The 22,258-nt window shown below is 46.2% G+C and overlaps 1 protein-coding gene across 1 annotated transcript in view; it reads left to right on the forward strand.

Annotated features, from left to right (window-relative positions):
* TRIO (trio Rho guanine nucleotide exchange factor) overlaps positions 1–22,258 on the forward strand; it is a 372,408-nt gene that overhangs the window by 160,322 nt on the left and 189,828 nt on the right. Inside the window, exons 6-8 of the mRNA XM_065873385.1 lie at positions 438–560; positions 4,737–4,928; positions 16,567–16,698. Of these exons, the coding sequence (XP_065729457.1) occupies positions 438–560; positions 4,737–4,928; positions 16,567–16,698 (447 nt within the window). The remainder of the gene's footprint in view (positions 1–437; positions 561–4,736; positions 4,929–16,566; positions 16,699–22,258) is intronic.

A 22,258-nucleotide genomic window follows, 5' to 3' on the forward strand; every position in this document is an offset into this window, starting at 1 on the left:
TCATTGGAATTGCTGTCAGTAATCTGTGGTCAAAGCAAAGCCCATCCAGAAACCTGTAAGCTTGTAACTTCACCTAACGGGTCTTTTTTTTGCAGAGCGGTGTGCCTCATTATGTAGTTCAGTATAGAAGAGAGACTGGGGTTGAGAGGCAGCAGATGAGAGTTTTAACTAGCCTGGGGGATTTGAATACCGCTCTTTACTTATCTGCTCCTTAGTCCCTCATCTGTCAAAGGAACACACTAGATAAGATTTTCTTGTAGCTCCTGCAAGTTCAGAGCTGCTGACTGGTTAGAAGTCGAGAATCTTCTGGGCCCTGGCGCCTGAGAGGTTGTCAGAGGAAAGACGCCACTCTTTCTTGGTTCGGTCCCGTGCTGGGAGCCGCGTCAGTCATTTCTTTTTCTGGAGTGATTCCAGGTTGTCTTTCTTCATTCCGGTAGATGTTTGACTGGATCACGCACAACAAGGGCCTGTTTCTGAACAGCTACACTGAGATTGGGACCAGCCATCCTCATGCAATGGAGCTTCAGACACAGCACAACCACTTTGCCATGAACTGCATGGTAAGATCCTGTGGGAACAGAGGTATCCTGCCTGTGAAAGTATAAAACGGGAGGTTATTTACACAGATCATTCCCAGCACACTGCGGGGAGCCCATGCAGGGGCTTCTGACAGCTCAGCGGCAGCAGCTGACCTCCAGGGGCGGGAAGTTCTCTGTGGGAGCAGTGTTTACGTAGCTCGTTTTAAGTTTTAAGCAAACAGAAGGGAAAACAAGCAAACAGACAAACCAGTGAAACTCGAACCAATTACTTGGCCAGTGCCACGTGCACGGTTTTGAGTCTGGCTCCTGCGCTGTACGTCCTGGGAGCCCGCGGGGACCCAGAAGAGCTTTTCAGAGGCCGAGTGAGCCTCCGAGACCAGCCCAGTGTCAGTTTGCTGGCCGCCTGCCCTTCACACTGAAGGAATAAGCCAGCCTGCTGCTCACCTGGAGGGCATCCTTCAGCTCTCCTCAAACGTGAGCGCTCCTCCCAAGGTGAACGCAGGGAGTCGGGTCTGGACGCCAGCCGTGCCTGGAATCCTCTGGCTCCCTTTGATGCCCTGGGCCTCTTGTGATTGGACAGCTGCGAGACTACAGTGCAAACAAACACCCCAGAAGAAACCCAACAGTGAATTTTAAATAACGGTCTTATTACATTTTTGGAGTTAATATAACTGCAGTAGAGCTGTATGTTGTTCTGTAGGGTATATGGTTACTTCTCTAGAGAGTTATTCTAGAAATTTTCACCTTAGAGACAGAGTTTTGGTGTGGACTTTGAGCCAGAATTATGAGAATTCACCCTCTTAGCCTTGTAACGTGCGTTAAAGAGCATTGAAACGACATGCAGACGGGGTCTTCGTTTAAATTAGTTCAGTAAGACGCCATTTAATTAACGTTCAGTCCACAAAGTGCTCCACTTTAGGTAGTTTCAAAGATAAGATTCAGCGATAAAATGTTTGTAATAGACACTGTCCCAGAAGTTTGATACTGTTCTTGAGTTTGAGGTAAGAGAATTTTGGGGTTAAGTGATTCAGCCTGGGGAGAGGTGAAGAGAACGCAAATGTGGGCCTTTGGGAGAAGCGTCTTAGAAGAATTTGTTCCTAAAAAAATTCCTATCAATTTTTCAGAATATTCCGAAACTTCTAGTAATGGTGAAAGGCACATTCAGCTGACCATATCACATACTTTAAAAACTAGAAATGTTAAAATATATTTTGTAAAAACTAGAAGTGACCAGAGAGGGTCCTCTGCCTCCCCCAGCATTACTGTGACACATTTAGGAATCAGCAGAAGAGGAAGCATGTGTGGAAGACAGGTGCAGTGTGTTATGAATGTAGAGGTTTTAAATTCTGACTCTTGTTTACCGCATGACCTTGGGCAGTCTGTTTAATCTCTTTGAGCCTCGGTTTCCTAATCTCTGAAGTGGGGATAATCTCTGCCTAACACGGTGTTACATTATTTTACTTACTCTGTATGTGTAGGACACCAAGCAGAGTGCTGAACACAAAGCAAGTACTTGATAAGTGGTCGTTATTATCAGTGACGTTATCATCTAATTAAAAATACGGTCAGTATTTTTAGTATAGTAAGTAAGAAACTCTTAAAAGTATGGGTGACTTTTTTAGGTTTAAGTATATTTTCTGTTTTTCTATGATACATTTTTATCACTTCTCTAAGTAAAAATTTTAATTGAAAAAGGATGTTGTAACCCTGTGCATTGCGTGGTGACAGCTCCTGGGAGCGCTTTCCAAAAGCCTACCAGCCCCTGGTTCCGGACACCTCCCTGACTCCTCAGTATCTGTCTAGGACATTTATTTATGCAGAACCGGGGCCTGTTAACCTTCAGCCCTTTCTTGTGCTATCTACAGTGTTTTCAACATTTTTTGACAAAGAAAATGAAAGTGCTAGATATCAGTAAGCAAAGTTGATAATCTTTTAAGAAAGCATTTTAAGGGACAGCGACAATCGTGCTCATCCTCCTGTCACAGGTTTTTTTGTTTGTTTTTTTTTGTTTTTTTGCCTCTTACTGCTGTGGCCTCTCCCGTTGCGGAGCATAGGCTCCGGACGCACAGGCCCAGCGCCCATGGCTCACGGGCCCAGCCGCTCCGCGGCACATGGGATCTTCCTGGACCGGGGCACGAACCCGCGTCCCCTGCATCGGCAGGTGGACTCTCAACCACTGTGCCACCAGGGAAGCCCCACAGGTATTTTTAAAGTCTATGATGGTGAGAGTCTAGGTGGAGGTACTTCTAACGTAGGGAGTTGTACGTTTGTACATTGCCGTGCTTGTGTACACACTCATTTGGGCTTTGTGCCACGTGGTTCCTTCCTCCTGCAGTAAGTGACAGAGGTATGGACGAGGCATAAAGCATAGAGCAGTACTCTATGTGCGGAGCACAGTCTGTTTGAGGGGATGAAAGTAATCCAGGGCCCTGAAACAGCGTCAAGGGGGACCCACAAGGAAGCCATCCAAATGGACAGCTCTTCTCTGGATGCTGACAGAGGGCATCTGCCGATGCTCTTCCCGACAGACCTTTTGGGTAGATTTTCCTCTTTGAGCATACAGAGAAAGCAAAACTTAGTGAATGTGGCCACCTGTCACCAGAGAGGGAGAATGCCTATGAGAAGGGCAGACACTGCTCTTGACCTAGAGGATGCTAGTTAGAGCGTTAATGCCACATGAGGCAGTGAGGCCAGTTCCCCATGGATTGTGGCCTTGACTGGATGTCACAGCCTCACAAAGTACCCCCTCCCTGCCGCTGCAGACACCCGGATGTGTGGTAGCTGATTTGAGCCTGCAGCCCGGAGAAGTACCTCCGAGACTGGTGTCTGGCTTTCTAAACCCAGATAAAGGCGACTCCACCTAGTTTAGGTTTAGGTCAGAAGTGGAGGAAAGGAATGAGTAAATGAAGGTACAGAGACAGAACGACAAGTGCATTCTCTAGGACGCTTACTTGGGTGGGCTGGAGACAAGGTGACAGTGACAAGGCTCATGTAGGGGTCCAGGTGCGAGCCAGTGGGAGATTGGCCTGGAGGACCATGGCAGGAAGGAGGAAGACTGTAGAGGAGTTTGGGTAGGTTGGATAATTAGATTTGTTTTAGGGGCAAGAATCGGAGGAGCCAGAGGTGAGTCTACGGTTTGGGGAGACCCATTGCAAGGTGCAGTGTTGTGATGCGCCACGAAAAATAATGAGTAATACGTACATGGAGAGCAGCAGCCTGGGATTTGTTGAAGGTGTGCATTCCGCACTCTGCCTTTGCTGCAGTGTGACACTTAAAGAAGATTGAAGGTGGGAGGGGAAATACCATAGTGAGAACTCCTTTTGCAAGAAAAATGCTTTTTTGTTTTTTAAAAACCTTGCACCCCTATTTTGCGGCAAGCTAGTGGACTTGAAGACAGAGATTGCAACACAGTAGAAAAGTGTGATTTAAAGTTTGAACACAGCACTGTTCTGTTCGCACCCCAGTTCATATTCCTTGGTGAATGTGAATCCATTTACAGATTTTCTGTTGGCACCAGAAAGATGACTTGGGCTTATGTAGAAAGGAGAGCTTGTTTTCACACAAAATAGCCTCTGGTTGCTAAGTACATAGTTTGTCGTTTCTGGCTTCTAGTTACAAACTGCAGCGGTGGGTTCCTGCAGTTCTGGGTAACTGCTTGCCACCTGGACCCTTTTCGGGATTTGAGGCCAAGAAGCAAGTCATAGTGCGTTTGTGTGCACCCACTTGTGTGTATGACTGCTTTGTGCCTAACAGTATCCCTCCCAGCTAGTTGATCTGTAATTTTGCAGTTTATTTATTTTTTTTTGGTACGCGGGCCTCTCACTGCCGTGGCCTCTCCCGCTGCAGAGCACAGGCTCCGGACGCGCAGGCTCAGCGGCCATGGCTCACTGGCCCAGCCGCTCCACGACACGTGGGATCTTCCCGGACCAGGGCACGAACCCGTATCCCCTGCATCGGCAGGCGGACTCTCAACCACTGCGCCACCAGGGAAGCCCTGTAATTTTGCAGTTTTAAAAACAGAAACTGAAACCAGTACCTATGGTTTATGGAAATCCAAATAGCAAAACACATGTCCTATTACCCCCCAGCTGAGTCTGCTGTTAAAATGTAACTTTTCAGCGAGCGCTCTCCGCATTTCTTGGAAAGACAGCCCATGCGCCTTCCCCTGACCAGCCCCGCTTTCTGCCCCCTTCGCAGAACGTATATGTGAACATAAACCGCATCATGTCGGTGGCCAGCCGCCTGGTGGAGTCGGGCCACTACGCCTCCCAGCAGATCAAGCAGATCGCCAGCCAGCTGGAGCAGGAGTGGAAGGCGTTCGCGGCCGCCCTGGACGAGCGCAGCACTCTGCTGGACATGTCGTCCGTCTTCCACCAGAAGGCAGAGAAGGTCAGTGCCTGGTACCACCGCCCCCGCCCCCCGCCAGCCCGGAGCCCTGTGTTCACACGGCAGAGCCCAGGAGGACGCTGGGGCCCTGAAGTCCACGGCTGCGCCCAGCCCGCTGTGCAACCTCAGGCACGCTGTTCCACCTCCTTGTCCCTTACTTTCCTCATTTGTAAAGTGGAGAGAAAAGTACGGACTTGAGCGGCCGTTGCATGGTGTAACGCGGTCACTCATATTAGCTGCTGCACAGGGCCTGGTACGCTGTAGGGACTCGCAAGTGGCAACTGCTGTCCTTTATCCCCTCCTGTCCCTCCTCATCATCACTTGAGGGTTCCACTTAGGGTGCTTTGGCAGCAAGTAACAGAAAGCCTGACTCTCAGGTTTAGACATCAGGGGTTGTTGAGTTCTTATCTCACAACACAGGGAATTGCAAAGTATAGGGAGTTCCAGCCGCACAGTGGTATCAGGGCTGGGTGGGCTCCTGGCTGTGCCTGGCCATCCCCTTGGGGTGCCGGCTGTGTGCCGCAGCTCCCAGCGCCGGCCCCTCTACTGTGGTGTCCCACGCGTGCAGGATAGCGGTGTCGTGTCCTCTCACTTTCTCCGGGCGACAGTGTTTTCAGAAGGTCCCTCCAGCCCAGCCCGCTTCCTTACAGTCCCCTTGGCCAGGAGAGGGGTGCCTGCCCACACCCTGGCTTCAGGGGGGCGGGGAAGGGCAGTTCTGGGTTCTCAGCCTCCCTGGCAGGGCCAAGGCTCTGCCAGCCAGGGCTGCGGTGGGAAAGTGGCTTTGGGATGTGGTTTCCAGTGTCCCTCACAGTTACTAAGTCATTTGTGTGGATTCGGCTTCACATCAGCTTCATCTGCTGATGTGCTGGTCACAGTACCTTATTTCAGAGGTAACATGTGATGTGTGCCCTGAACGCTCCCCACATGCCCACAAACAGGCGAACCTGCTTCAGTGAACACGCCTGGAAAACAGCAAAAGGAAAGTGAATTGCTGGAAGCCTGGGTGGCGAAACCCCTTCTCAAGACATAGAGGAAGAAAGCTCAGGAACTTCGGGCCGCGAGGAAGACACAAGTGGTTGCCTCAATGGAAACTACTAGAGCTTCCTCAGGGATAGTTATGGGAGGGAACCTGCATGCATAGGGATCTGCACTGACGCTTCTAAGAAGGAAATAGTATCCCTTTAATCTAGAAACAGTCTCTGTTGAGGAGGGAAGGCAACAGGGAAGGTAGAGGCCCCACCTTGCCCGGCATCTTGGCAAGGCAGCTGGAATGTTGCTCCAGGTGCTAATTACGAGTGATCTCAACTCTAGAAACCTTTAAAGTGTGAAGCAGTTGAGGAAACAGAGTGGGATAGAAAGGGGAAAAAATCTTAAGAGTCTCACGTGAAAGCTGTGAGTAGGGACTTTGGTCAGGTTTTTCTGCTAACTGTATGCATTTCGGTAGTTTGACGATGAAGGAGAAACAAAGCCCCCCACCCAGAAGCAGTTTGAATTAAAGTATCGGGAGCCCCGTTCAGCCTAAAGCAGCGCTGCCTACACTTCTCTGTGGCCGCCTCTGGTCCCTGTCATTGTCAAGGTCGTGGTGTGTTGTGCATTGGCCATTATCGTGGGTGGGAGAAGAGCTTTGTGGCCCCCGCTCGTGTGCCATCTGGAATGGTAACATATAGTGTGGGCTGCAGCCACCCCCTGGGCCTGGAGGTGTGTGAGTTGCTTGTGGGCCCCTAGAAAGGTCCTTTAAGACGATGGGAATAAAGTTGAACAAGGACAGGCTGCTTGGGGGAATAGTGGATAGTCTGAAGCATAATAACACATAGGGAAAATCTCTCTAACCATGGCAGCTTTCAGAATTGCAAATAAACCCAGAAGATTAATTGCTGCTCTGACCTACCTGAAAAGAACGTAGAAATGTGGGTGCCATGGGGTGTTTTCCCACCAGTGTTTTATTATAAAAATTTTTAGACATGCAGCGAAGTTGAAAGAGCCTGAGGTGTTTTTATTTGGATAAAATAATGGCTGTCATTTATGGATTTGAAGGAAATGCAACTAGATGAACACACCCTGGAACAGAATTTCGTGGGATCCTGCGTGAGCTCTAACAGTGCTCGCAGTCCCTGCGTGTTGGTGGCCAGAGAAGATGCCAAACATGACCACTGACGTGCAGAGGCGCCGAAGAAGATCACACCTCCGAAGTAGTTTTCCTCTTCCCAGGAGAGGGCTCTCCGAATAGGTTAACTTCGTTCCCTCTTTTTAAATGCTACGTCTTCTAGTTATGCTTCAGCTGTTCTCATAAACTCGGTAGGGAAAGGACCAGAACCTGGACATCATAAATAAGGTTTCCATCACAGCCACCCCTTTGACCCTCATCCAGTTCTCATTAAGAATTTAAATGTGATTAGGGTGACAGAGGGCTCAACTCTGTGACCCTGTGGTTAATGGTGTCACTGAAGGAAGCAGCCTTCCCGGAAGGATGACAGCTCGGCTTTGGAGGGGTGTGTGCTGTGCGCCCAGCCTGCTCCTCTGTCTCTGTGGGTGTTCTTCTGTTGGTGTTCATTTGTGGGTTTTTTTAATTTAATTTTATTTATTTTTTTATACAGCAGGTTCTTATTAGTCATCAGTTTTACACACATCAGCGTATACATGTCAATCCCAATTGCCCAATTCATCGCACCCCCACCCCCACCCCCCGCCACTTTCCCCCCTTGGTGTCCATACGTTTGTTCTCTACACCTTTGTCTCAGTTTCTGCCCTGCAAACCGGTTCATCTGTACCATTTTTCTAGATTCCACATATATGCGTTAATATACAATATTTGTTTTTCTCTTTCTGACTTCCTTCCACTCTGTAGGACAGTCTCTAGATCCATCCACATCTCAACAAATGACCCAATTTCGTTCTTTTTATGGCTGAGTAATATTCCATAGTATATATGTACCACATCTTCTTTATCCATTCGTCTGTCGATGGGCATTTAGGTTGCTTCCATGACCTGGCTATTGTAAATAGTGCTGCAGTGAACATTGGGGTGCATGTGTCTTTTTGAATTACGGTTTTCTCTGGGTATACGCCCAGTAGTGGGATTGCTGGGTCATATGGTAGTTCTATTTTTAGTTTTTTAAGGAACCTCCATACAGTTCTCCATAGTGGCTGTATCCATTTACATTCTCACCAGCAGTTTTGGAAGTTTCCCTTTTCTCCACACCCTCTCCAGCATTTGTTGTTTGTAGATTTTCTGATGATGCCCATTCCAACTGGTGTGAGGTGATACCTCACTGTAGTTTTGATTTGCATTTCTCTAATGATTAGTGATGTTGAGCAGCTTTTCATGTGCCTCTTGGCCATCTGTATGTCTTCTTTGGAGAAATGTCTGTTTAGGTCTTCTGCCCATTTTTGGATTGGGTTGTTTGTTTTTTTTTTAATATTGAGCTGCATGAGCTGTTTGTAAATTTTGGAGATTAATCCTTTGTCCCTTGATTCATTTGCAAATATTTTCTCCCATTCTGAGGGTTGTCTTTCCGTCTTGTTTATGGTTTCCTTTGCTGTGCAAAGGCTTTGAAGTTTCATTAGGTCCCATTTGTTTATTTTTGGTTTTATTTCCATTACTCTAGGAGGTGGATCAAAAAACATCTTGCTGTGATTGATGTCATAGAGTGTTCTGCCTATGTTTTGCTCTAAGAGTTTTATAGTGTCTGGACTTACATTTAGGTCTCTAATCCATTTTGAGTTTATTTTTGTATATGGTGTTAGGGAGTGTTCTAATTTCATTCTTTTATATGTAGCTGTCCAGTTTTCCCAGCACCACTTATTGAAGAGACTGTCTTTTTCTCCATTGTATATCTTTGCCTCCTTTGTCATAGATTAGTTGACCATAGGTGAGTGGGTGTATCTCTGGGCTTTCTATCTTGTTCCATCGATCTGTGTTTCTGTGTTTGTGCCAGTACCGTATTGTCTTGATTACTCTACCTTTGTAGTACGGTCTGAACTCAGGGAGTCTGATTCCTCCAGCTCTGTTTTGTTTCCCTCAAGACTGCTTTGGCTATGCTGGGTCTTTTTTGTTTCCATACAAATTATAAGATTTTTTGTTCTAGTTCTGTAAAAAATACCGTTGGTAATTTGATAGGGATTGCATTGAATCTGTAGATTGCTTTGGGTAGTAGAGTCATTTTCACAATATTGATTCTTCCAGTCCAAGAACATGGTATATCTCTCCATCTGTTGGTATCATCTTTAATTTCCTTCATCAGTGTCTTACAGTTTTCTGCACACAGGTCTTTTGTCTCCCTAGGTAGGTTTATTCCTAGGTATTTTATTCTTTTTGTTGCAATGGCAAATGGGAGTGTCCTTAATTTCTCTTTCAGATTTTTCATCATTACTGTATAGGCATGCAAGAGATTTCTATCCATTAATTTTGTATCCTGCAACTTTACCAAATTCATTGATTAGCTCTAGTAGTTTTCTGGTAGCATCTTTAGGATTCTCTATGTATAGTGTCATGTCATCTGCAAACAGTGACAGTTTTACTTCTTCTTTTCCAATTTGGATTCCTTTTATTTCTTCTTCTTCTCTGATTGCCGTAGCTAGGACTTCCAAAACTATGTTGAATAATAGTGGCGAGAGTGGACATCCTTGTCTTGTTCCTGATCTTAGAGGAAATGCTTGCAGTTTTTCTCCATTGAGAATGATGTTTGCTGTGGGTTTGTCATATATAGCCTTTATTATGTTGAGGTAGGTTCCCTCTGTGCCCACTTTCTGGAGAGTTTTTATCCTAAATGGATGTTGAATTTTGTCAAAAGCTTTTTCTGCATCTATTGAGATGATCATATGGTCTTTATTCTTCAGTATGTTAATATGGTGTATCACATTGATTGATTTTCGTATATTGAAGAATCCTTGCATCCCTGGGATAAATTCCACTTGATCATGGTGTATGATCCTTTTAATGTATTGTTGGATTCGGTTTCCTAGTATTTTGTTGAGGATTTTTGCATCTATATTCATCAGTGATACTGGTCTGTAATTTTCTTTTTTTGTAGTATACTTGTCTGGTTTTGGTATCGGGGTGATGGTGGCCTCTTAGAATGAGTTTGGGTGTGTTCCTTCCTCTGCAGTTTTTTGGAAGAGTTTGAGAAGGATGGGTATTAGCTCTTTTCTAAATGTTTGATAGAATTCACCTGTGAAGCCATTTGGTCCTGGACTTTTGTTTGTTGGAGGATTTTCTTTCTTTTCTTTTCTTTTTTTTTTTTTTTTTGCAGTACACGGGCCTCTCTCTGTTGTGGCCTCCCCTTTTGCGGAGCACAGGCTCTGGACGCGCAGGCTCAGCGGCCATGGCTCACGGGCCTAGCCACTCCGCAGCATGTGGATCTTCCCGGACTGGGGCACGAACCCATGTCCCCTGCATCAGCAGGCGGACTCTCAACCACTGCGCCACCAGGGAAGCCCTGTTTGTTCTTTAATTCTTCTAGGTCTTTGTTAAACATTTCTTGCATCTTCTCGATCTTTGCCTCCAATCTTTTTCCGAGGTCGTAGATCATCTTCACTATCATTATTCTGAATTCTTCTTCTGGAAGGTTGTGTATCTCCACTTCATTTAGTTGTTTTTCTGGGGTTTTATCTTGTTCCTTCATCTGGTACATAGCCCTCTGCCTTTTCATCTTGTCTGTCTTTCTGTGAATGTGGTTTTCGTTCCACAGGCTGCAGGACTGTAGTTCTTGCTTCTGCTGTCTGCCTTCTGCTGGATGAGGCTATCTAAGAGGCTTGTGCAAGTTTCCTGATGGGAGGGACTGGTGGTGGGTAGAGCTGACTGTTGCTCTGGTGGGCAGAGCTCAGTAAAACTTTAATCTGCTTGACTGCTGATGGGTGGTGCTGGGTTCCCTCCCTGTTGGTTGTTTGGCCTGAGGTAACCCAACACTGGAGACTACCTGCGCTCTTTGGTGGGGCTAATGGCGGACTCTGGGAGGGCTCACGCCAAGGAGTACTTCCCAGAACTTCTGCTGCAAGTGTCCTTGTCCCTGACAATGTCCTTGGCTACAGCCTCCCCCTGCCCCTGTAGGAGACCCTCCAACACTAGCAGGTAGGTCTGGTTCAGTCTCCCCTGGGGTCACTGCTCCTTCCCCTGGGTCCCGATGCGCACACTACTTTGTGTGTGCCCTCCAAGAGTGGAGTCCCTGTTTCCCCCAGTCCTGTCGAAGTCCTGCAGTCAAATCCCACTAGCCTTCAAAGTCTGATTCTCTGGGAATTCCTCCTCCCGTTGCCGGACCCCCAGGTTGGGAAGCCTGACGTGGGCTCAGAACGTGGACTTCTGTGGTATAATGTTCTCCAGTCTGTGAGTCACCCACCCAGCAGTTATGGGATTTGATTTTACTGTGATTGCGCCCCTCCTACCGTCTCATTGTGGCTTCTCCTTTGTCTTTGGATGAGAGGTATCTTTTTTGATGAGTTCCAGTGTCTTCCTGTTGATGATTGTCCAACAGCTAGTTGTGATTCTGGTGTTCTCACAAGAGGGAGTGAGAGTACATCCTTCTACTCCGCCATCTTGGTTCAGGGCCCTTATAAAGACTGAAACCCAGTCTTGTATTAGCTCAGTCCTTTTAGAATCCAGTCATTCCCTTACAATTTCTTTATCCTTTGGAGATGTTTTCTCCTTTTTCTTCTTTTCCAGATATTTGCTTTGAGTGAGAGGACAGCAATTTCAGCAGTTATAATCTCTTCACGTCTTACTCGTGTTCGTTTATGGTTTTATAAACGTAAATCTTGGGGTTAGAACTAGATGAGAGTGACGTTTCATAGACTACGCTTCCAGAGATGTCTTGGCCATTCATTCTCTCCCAGCCTCGTCCACAGTGAGGGTGTGCACAGGATCAGAATGTCAGCTTGCAGAAATGGAGACACGACCACAAGGTTACTGATTTCACCAGTAGACAGTGTCTACGGCTCCAGCCTCCACTTTGTTTGGTCGTGTGTTATATCCCTTTATATTAAGAAGCTTCATAGCAAACTCGTGAGAATTACCTTTTTATAAATCAAAGAATTAAAGTGATTTGATTTTACTGCTCCTGAAAATCTCCAGTTTTCACTATTTAAAAAAATTATTAGAGCTGCACTGTCCAGTATGTTAGCCAGTCATCACATGCGGCTATTGAAATTACTTAATGTTAAATAAATTTATTAATTAAATAATTTAAAAATGGAATTAGGGACTTCCTTGGTGGCGCAGTGGTTAAGAATCCACCTGCCAATGCAGGGGACGCGGGTTCAAGCCCTGGTCCAGGGAGATCCCACATGCCACGGAGCAACTAAACCCGTGCGCCGCAACTGCTGAGCCTGTGAGCCACAACTGCTGAGCCCACGTTCCACAACTGCTGAAGCCCACGTGCCTAGAGCCCGTGGTCCGTCACAAAGAGAAGCCACCGCAATGAGAACCCACGCACCACAACGAAGACCCAACACAGCCAAAAATAAATACATAAATAAATAAATTTATTAAAAAAAGAATTAAATTTCACCTCGTTAGTCACAGTATCCACATTTGAGATGCTCAGTAGCAGCTTGTGGCTGGTGGCCTCAGCAGCACAGGTGGGCGTTTCCATCACTGCAGAAATTCTGTTAGTGTTGCTAATGGTTTACCTTCAGAGTGAACCATAAATCTGATCGTTTTATCCATGACTGTAAGGGCCTCTATAATCAGATCATAGCCAAAAACAAAGTAACCAGGACTTGTATAGCTCTTTGAAATTTACAAAGCCCTTTAAATACAAAGATCTCACTTCATCCTTAAATCAGCCCAGTGAAGGACATGGGACTGATGGTGTTAATGTCCTTATATTCTGTTTGGGGAGGAATTTACCCAAGCTGGGACTTTCTTCAAGGTCTAGGAGAGTCTTTTGCTCCTGACATGACAGCACACTGTTTCACAAACAAAGCACTTAGATTTATTTTCTTATAAAATTTCACGTTCAATAAAAAATTTTAGAAGTAACATTTACTTTGAGTGTATCATAGTTATCATCTGGATAATTTTATCGTATGTCTGGGTTGAAATTTAGAGGAAGATATTACAAATACTGCGTCAGTATTCCCTTTTGAGTTTTTTAAGGCAAATAATACACATGTAATTGTTCCCATTTTAATGTCATTTCACTTTATTAAAAGCATAAGTCTAATTCTTGGCTTGTAGTAAAACAAAAACAAGATTCTCATGTAATAGAAAGGGATTAGAATATATATCTGTATATATGAAAGAAAAAGATACTAATGAAAACAGGTGGAAGGTACTTAGAGGGATCATTGGCATATTTTGGTTCAGATTGAACCTGTCTTCTCCAGGTTACTCTGTTGGAGCCATCAGACCTGGATTCACAAGTAGAAAATGCATGATCCCTCCTGTGACTTTGCTGGGCCGAGAAGGGAGCCCATCTCCCTTAAAGGAACCAGGAGAGTGAGTGTGTTTATTAATACTCAGGGAGTAGAAATGATGAAAGAAAAAGAAAAAGTAGGGTAATGTCTCCTAGAAATGAAAGCAGAAAATGAGGAAATTAGAAATAAGAAAGGAAACTCCGAAGTTTGAATTCATATATGTATCATATGTATAAAATTCAACCAGTCTTAATTTTTCCAAAGAGGAGAAAACCCCGCTAAATAAGTATTTTACACATTTACCTTCTAGGAAGTTTCTGTCCCTTTGTCTCCTGAATCGGTGTAACCACCTGTGCTCAGCTGGTGCTCCATCAGGAGCTCCTGGCGGGCGTGAAATTCACTGGGCTGGGTGATCCCAGCACATCGGAAGCCCCTGCTCTCAGCAGATGGAGAGCAGTGCAATAAATGCTTCTGAAGATAAGTTTGCTAATTAATTTTTCAGGCTCTCCTTTTAAAGCTTTCGTATTAATCACTCTCCCCTTGTCTGCCTGCCTCGCTTTTGCAAACCGGTCGTCTTCTACTCAGCAGCACTGAAGTGACCATTCTCCTGAGCCGCAGAATCCCCAGCTCTGAAGCCGGTTCCTGGTTTGAATCCAGAGAAGCATTGAATTCCCTTGCACTCTCCTGCCTCTACCCCCAGGCTGGCCAGTCTCATTTTGGTCCACATTTGAACATTTAAAGCATCAGAGAGTCCACTGGTGCTCTGATCTGGCTAGAGTATAGCAGCCACTTTCCGTTGTCCTTCACGAAGTGTCAGGCTCTGTGCTGGACATTCCCCTGGTGTTCCAAGCCCAAAACATATTTGTCAGGATGGTAAGAGAGGTGTGTGCACGTGTGTGTAGGGGGTGTGTAGTAAAGTGGTCAGAGAGGTTTCTAAGCGAACACACCAGTGTCCCTCCCCCTCCCATATTCACAGGGCACATTATATTAATAGGCTCTAGGAGGTTCTATTCTATAGGTACCTGTTGAACTTTGACACCAAACTTGATTCTGGGATGCCTTTTCTTTGTGGAATGCCTGTTTAACATCGTCTTCCTTGGCTCTCCAGATAGGGATTGCTGCTCTGACTCTGATCTCTTTCGGGTGTTGAGCCTTCCAGAAAGCATTCAGGGACTGGAGCTTGCCCTTTAGAGTCTGAGGTTGCCATCTCAGAAATAAAAGACAAAAATTGTGCTTGTGCAAAAGTCCCTGTAAAAACCATGGCCAGGTTTATTTCTGTCATTGGGGTATTTTAATCGAGTGAATTTAGATGTGCAGAGTCCTTGTTCCACAAGATTTCTGTGTTACAAGCTATTCTGTCCTATGTTTTTAGAACTGGGCTATGTTTCTGCAGGTAAATACAGTCAACACGTCTCCGGCTACTTTAAGAAATTATAAGGAAGTTAAGTAACTACAGGCATACATAAAACTGCTCAAATGTTTCTCTTTACCGATAGCTTCAAAAACTGGGGTTGAATGTATTTTAGCGGTCTTCTTGGTGCAGTAATATATTAGTCTGACGCTTCTGCTTATCGTGAAGTGTCGTGTAACCAAAACTTGCTTTCACCTTGTTACGTCAGAAGCGTTTTATCCTCTCCTTAGGAATATGTTCACCTCTGCTTTGTTTTGGGCGTTCCGTAGTGGCCAGTGTGCAGGAGCAGTTAATCGCTGACTTGACCTGGCGGCTGATGAACGTTGATGGTTAACCTCGGTCAATTTCGTATTTGAAAAAGGTTTACAGTAATTTTAGAGTCGGCGTCACATGCAGTAATGGAAGAAGATGGAGTGAAATAGAGATCAAGAATGCTTATAATCATCAACTTGACCTAATTGTAGAACACGCCATCCAAGAAATACTTAGTAGAAATATGCCTAAGTACTCATAAGTGTATTCATGCAGAGGGGGAGAGGCATAAAGAATTTTATTACTACTTGCATTGCCATGGTGATGTTAGGAGGAGCTGTAGAGGAGGGTACTGAGGACCTTCCCCTGGGCCTGCATCCGTTTAGTCATGTTTGAAGCCATCAGAAGCCACATGCTATCAGATGACACTTAATGCCCTGGGAATTCGTTTTGAGCCCTAGGATTTGCATACAGGTGTTTTTTTGAGCCAATACATTAATAATAAAGGGATTTTTATAAACAATTATTATTCAGGTGACTTGTCTATTTTAAGTTCCTAAAAATGTCATAAGTACCTGGGAGGTTATTCTCACATATATTTTAAGAGAATTATAGCATGTTTCTTACCTGGCAGGTCAGTTACCCTGTTTTAAATAGTCACCCTCTGCATTCCTTAAGTAGAAAGATGGCGAGGAACGAGAGTAAAGGAGGTGAAACCCGGGGAAAGCTGTCGATGTCTGTTTGGCTTAATTGAAGTAGCGTCTTCACTTGGGCCTTCTGCTGCTTGCCTGTGATGCTTACCCGCGATGGATGCTGATAGGATCCCCCTAGGAAATTTGGCAGTGATTTCTCAGCTATTGATGAGTCCTGGGATGTGCTGGTGGCAGTGAAGAAGACAGGGTAGGTAGCAGCAGCGACCCAGGACGGCAGCCTGCAGCCCACACTCTCCTCGTTTACGTGCCAAGTGGGAAGAGCCCAGTGATTCCGCAGCCTCCCTTCCGTTCGGTGGGCACAGCTGAGGAGTTTCGGCCCCGTTCGCTCGGTCTCCCTTGATTCCTGTGTGTATTTGCTTTTGGAAAGATAGACAAATGGACGCCCTGCTCTTCCTAATGATAGGTAGATGATTTCAGGAATCTCCCATTGCCGTTTTAATGTAAGAGGAAAGCAGGAGGGCTGGACTACAGCTCCAGGAGTAGCAAGAGGCTGAGGGGAGGAAGTGGACGAGGCATCTCTGCTTTCCATGGCTAGCAGCGCAGAGGAGTTGGAAACACAGATTCAGATGCGTAACGGGAGAACGAACCAGGATGCCCCAAACCGCTAATGCGGGGCAGAGATGCTCCCAGGGGTGACCGCAGAGCCACCCGAGGCTGTGATTTCAAATGCAGCTTCCTGGGCCCAGCCCCAGTTCTGCCAGAACCTAAGCTGGGCGAGGGGGAGGGGGGCGCAGAGTCCAGGAATCTGGTTTGAGAACTCATGTCAGTGCCATTTGAGATGGAGGCTCAACCGTGCTCTGTTCTTAGGCACTCTCTCAACCACGCTTATTTCAAAACCACGTTAAAAAGTAGCTACTTGTCAATATCATTTGCTATTGGTAGACATGATCCTTTTTTTTTTTTAATACCATCCCAGTATATGAGCAACGTGGACTCGTGGTGCAAAGCCTGTGGTGAGGTGGACCTTCCCTCCGAGCTACAGGACCTGGAGGATGCCATTCATCATCACCAGGGAATATATGAGCACATCACCCTTGCTTACTCTGAGGTGAGTGGTCAGATCTACTTCAGCTGTAAAGCAACACTATTTTTGTGTCATGGCACTGAAAGTTGAAAAAATCAAATTTTTGGCTAGTCTAGAAGAAACTTACAAGTTTCGAGTTGAACTGAAGTTTCATTGTAACTTTTGAACTGGAGTTGGGGGTGAGGGCTAGTGAGTAAAACAGGACAGAGCAGAGAGCAAACTCTTCATGGCCCTGTGACGTTTGTGGATTTTCTTTAGAGTGCTTAGGTTGTCATCTGCTAAAATAAATGAAATTGTAATCTTCTTGACTACATGTATTTAGGAAATAGTATTTTGTGTGCTATTTAGTATAGTCAAGCTCAATCTACTATTCCTGAATGAAACTTTCTAGAAAAGAGGGAAACCTGATGTACCTCATGTTCTGGATTTCAAAGCATACCCAGGGGCTTCCCTGGTGGCGCAGTGGTTGGGAGTCCGCCTGCCGCTGCAGGGGACACGGGTTGGTGCCCTGGTCCGGGAAGATCCCACATGCCGCGGAGCGGCTGGGCCCGTGAGCCACGGCCGCTGAGCCTGCGCGTCTGGAGCCTGTGCTCCGCAATGGGAGAGGCCACAACAGTGAGAGGCCCGCGTACCGCAAAAAAAAAAAAGCATACACAGTTTTTTCAAGTGTGTAAAGCCACTTGCTGTTCTAGGAATCTAAGTGGAGTGTTTTTCTTTCTTAGTTTAAATTAATTATTTAACATATCCCTGCTTTATTTTCTGCCACCTTCTGTGCCAGGCTTTGTTGTAAGGACGTTATGTAATCACTTGTTTAATGCCTGCAGCTCTGGGGCAGGGACTCATACTAACCCGCTGTTACAAATGAGGAAAGCGCGGTGCAGAGGTCAAGTGACCTGTGCCTGGTTAACGGCTTGTAGGAGGTGGAGCGGGGACTGAACCCAGGCAGGCTGCCTGTGTGTTCTCAGCCACCGCTGTGCTAGATGCGGTGACAACGACAAATACACGTAGGTCCGGGCAGGACACTCTTGTCCACGTCGTGGTCATCTGGCCCTTCCGACCAGTCTGCTGATACTGGTTAAGTTCCTGGAGGTGAGTGGGGAGTGGGTAGGAGTTCTGTGTGTGCTTGCTTTCAGCATCTATAGTGAGCATCTGTAATACTGTGTGCTCATGGGAAAGATTACTGTGAGAGTCCAGTAAGAATATGTTTCAAACCACCTGGCAGAGGACTGAGCATGGAGTAGATGTTTAGGAAGTACAGTCAGCCCTCTGTAGCTGCAGGTCTGTGTTCTGGATGTGCGGGGTCACCTGTTCTACGCGGTTGTAGAAAAGAGACTTGAGCATCCACTGATTTGGGTATCCATTGGGGGGTCCTAGAACCATTCCCCCTTGTTACCAAGGTATGACCATATTTACATCCAGATCCTTGATTTGAGCCACATCCACACCTGTCAGAGTTGTTCGGCCATTTGATTTTCAGTCTGACACGTCCTGCTTCACCAAACAGCTGTCATTCTCGTGTCCTTGGGCCCAGGTCTCCTGACCCCACCGTGTCCACGGGTGAATTAAATGAACGTGTGTTGCGCTACAATATTTGCTTCACAGTGTGGTCCAGTCTCCTTCCTGCCCGTGAAAGTTGATATCTACGTGTTTGTTTCTCTGGACACCTCTTTACTTAACATGATCCCTCTTTAACACTATTTTATGTTGTCATGCAATTAAAAAATAGTCAACTCTGTGTTATGTTTCTTAATTTTGCGTCAGGTGTTTATAAGCTAATTTGGTTATCTAGTTTATTAGAAACTGTATAAATAAGTGATAACTTTTTTAATAGGAAAAGTGAAGGTTGAACAGATCTGTATTTTTTTAATCATACTGATTCATGAGGAATGTGTGAGTTCCAAAGAGCATTAAGTGTACCTAGTGTACCATCTCCATGCATCATCTAATTTTGACCTGTAATATAGAAAGTGGATGAATGACCCTGTTATCCCTGGTATGACTAGGCCTTCACCCATCTTTTTTTTTTTTTTTTTTTTTTTTTAAACATCTTTATTGGGGTATAATTGCTTTACAATGGTGTGTTAGTTTCTGCTTTATAACAAAGTGCACCCATCTTATTAATGATTTTCTTGGGAGCATCTTTTCAGTTGCATTCGTAGGTTCCAGATTGCTATGGGATTGAACAGCTCACACACAAGGTGATTGGCAGGACTGGCCTACAGTCTTCACCTACAAGACTCGCCTTGGACTCAACCTGACCTGACCAGTGTCATCCTCTGGCCTGGTGGCCGGTCAGCCTGCCCACTGCCCCTTGGCACTTTTAGCGAAGAACAGAATTCTCTCACCCTTTCCACTGCATTCTATAAAAATGGGGCATCTTAACATGGGAACTTAGGTTTACCTCTGGTGTGGTTTCATTAGATTTTAAATTCATACTAATGATTTAAAATGATTTGATGGCAAGTAGACAGCTTCCCAGGCTTAAACCGCAATTTTTAGCCTAAGAACATGTTTGCAACTGAGTCGTAAACTCAAGGAGATGGTGGTTGGAACTAGATGAACAGAAAAGACTTTCAATAGAAGAGAATGAATTGAAGAGAAATTCAGTAGAAGAGAAAATTTTTTTTCCTTGTAAATTATTTAAATTCGGAGGTAGTTTCAGGCTGCAGAAAAGTGTTAGAACAGGGAGCTCCCGCATCGCCTCGACCGCATTGCCCAGTGGTTTGCGCTGTCCTCTCCCCCCGCCTCTCTCCAGCCCTCACGTCGACAGTGACACAACACGACCATCCTGCCCACGGGCCATCCGTATTTCCCCCGTCCCGGCTACGTCTCTTTCTCTTTTCCGGCCCAGCAGCATGCGGTACGTTCGTGGATGTGTCTCACTGGCCTCCTTCACACTGGAACATTCTTTAGTCTTTCTCTGCCTGTGTCTTTGACAGTCTTAGAGTTCAGGCCTTTCCTTCTGTAGGATGACCCTCAGCCTCCCACCCATGCAGTTTTCTTGGGGAGCTGACTGGGCCGAGTGTCACAGCAGGGGCAAGGATGCTGACCCCTCCCTCGACTGCCGGTGTTAACCGTGACCACCTGGTGAGGTGGGCGGCGTCTATAAGGTTTCTCCAGAGTAAAATCACCATGTGAAAATTCGTCTTGGATGAGCATGTTGTGGAGAGAGGCAGTGATGTAACACGATGTCTGTACTTCCTCAGACTTCTCACGGCCTTAGCGTCCCTGCTGACTCCTGCCCACGACAGTGCCACTGTGACGCCGTCAGACGCTGGGGACCTATTTCCATCGTTCCTTCTGTATTCGTTAGGTGACCTTCTGCTGTAGGAAGGACTTTATTTCCTTTCTTCCCCATTTTTTAATTTATTTATTATTTCAGTATGAGTCTGTGAAATCTTATTATATTCCATGGGTTAAAATCCAGTACTCTGTTTAGATGCCTAAATTGTCCGTGTTTGGACAGTGGGACAACTTAGGCCTCATGTTTCTGTGTTTTTCTGATCTGTCCTTATGGTTATTTGAGCGTTACTACCTAGCATAACAGGATGTTCCCAGGCTCATCTTGTTCTTTTCCTGCCTCATCCCTGAGATCAGGCATCTCGCCAAGAGGTTCTGGTTCCCTGTAGTGTTGCTTGGTATTTAGAAACAAAGTCTGGCTGCTCAGGAGTGCTCACTTGCTTGTGGGGTGTCAGTGCTTCTAGGCCGTCTGAGCAGAGTCAGGAAGCATGTGAATGTAGATACCCATCCACCCACCCACCCACCCACCCATCCATCCATCCATCCATGCATCCATCCATCCATCCATGCATCCATGCATCCATGCACATACATCTACAGCTATTGCTATGTCTGTGTCTGTCTCTGTTTTAAAACCACACATGTTCCTACTGACACTTCTGTCTCTAATCCAGTACCAGCCTTTCCCTTTCTGTTTATAAATCCCCTTTCAGATGGCGAGAAACCTGATTCCTTTTATCCTCGGTATATTAAGTTATTTGTTCGGTAAGTGCATTTGCTCTGTCTTCCCAGTCTCCCCCGTTCCCCTGGCCTCTGATCACCCCCAGTGCCCGTGCCCTTAGGAAGCCCAGCACGGGGTCACCGTGGGACCTCCACCCCTCACTGCTGCAGACCCTGGGCACTGGTTCCTCCATGCTAGGAGGGGAGGGGGAAGGGGGATGGGAAAGCAAGGATCCCTCCTGTCTTTTCAGTGATTTTTTCTTTTCCTAATTCAGTGGTTTTCTAACCCGAGCCTGCTGGTTATAAGTGCGGCTTCTCGTACTCCACCCCCAGAGATAGTGAATTGCCATCTTTAGTGGGTTTCCCAAGTGGTCCAGGGACTCTGATGCAGATGCTTTACAGCCCACACACTGAGAGATAGTCCCTGCCTGGCTCTCAAGAGCTGCCGGCCCGCCCAGGAGGCACTCATCCCACAGAAATTTATTGCGCCCCTGCCATGGGCACAGGTCACTTAGGAGGAGGAATATTGGTAAGCAGGGCTTGTGCTTCATTTTGCTTTCACCTACTTTTCCTTTCCTTTCCTTCCCTCCTCCCTCTCTCTCTCCCTCCTTCCCTCCTCCTTCCTTTCTTCCGCAATTTTTTTCTTTAAATAGTTACCTACAGCTTCTAGTCTCCAGTGACAAAAGTTTGCAGTGGAAACTTTCCCAGCACTTGTTTTCCCCCCAGGACACAAACACCTGATTTTCTGTGCTTTAATTGGACCTGTCCCACGTTCCTGTTTGTGTTGTAGCAACAGGAGCATGCCCGTGCCTCGTCAACGTGTGCTTGCTTCAGTTTTCCAGGTTTGGGGCTAATGCTGTCTGATGTAGTTGATCGCAGGAGAGTGAAGCAATACGAACATCTGGGATCAGCTGTAGGTGTAGAAACAGCACAGAGAGTAGTCATTTGCAACATCTTATCTTAAGCAGACTTACCAACTACTTTCTCAGCAAGCTAAATTCATAGAAGTGGTTTTTATCTCAGTACAGTGTGCCCGTGCCATCTGTAACCCTAGCCCCCGCCATCTGAGTTGTGACGTGAGACTGTGTACCGAGCATCCAGCCACTTGCCCGTGGTCTTCGCCACAGCAGTCACAGGCGGGGATTCTTGGAGCAGAGGAGGTGAAACGCCACGTCCACCGTGGCCCGCCCTGATCCAGTGTGACTTCAGGGTTTAGTTTCTGCATCAGTTTCTCAATTTACCAAATATTAAAATGTCAGTTTAACGATTTAACACATTTCTCAATTTAACTTACTTCAACAGCACCTTGTGGAAGTGACTGACAGGCTGCCTGAAGAGCTGGTAGAGCTCCTTTTTTAAGGAGCTGTACAAGTGGGTGAGGGCGCGGTGCGGGTTATTAGCCTAAAAGAAAAGCAAACAGAAAAATGAGTCACCTCGGTAGTAAACATCCTAAAATCCTGTCGGTGATGTGTGACAGCTTGCCTGCCTGGGTAGAGAGCAACTTCTATAGAGCGGTTACTTCAAAGCCTCATTGAGTATTGTAGCATCGCTGTAGACGTGCAGGTGCCGTAGTCAATGTTGGGCACAGCATCAGAGCCAACAGACCATCCGGGGGTCTGAGCTC

This window comes from Phocoena phocoena, chromosome 3 (genome assembly GCF_963924675.1).
Source record: "Phocoena phocoena chromosome 3, mPhoPho1.1, whole genome shotgun sequence".
NCBI lineage: Eukaryota > Metazoa > Chordata > Mammalia > Artiodactyla > Phocoenidae > Phocoena > Phocoena phocoena.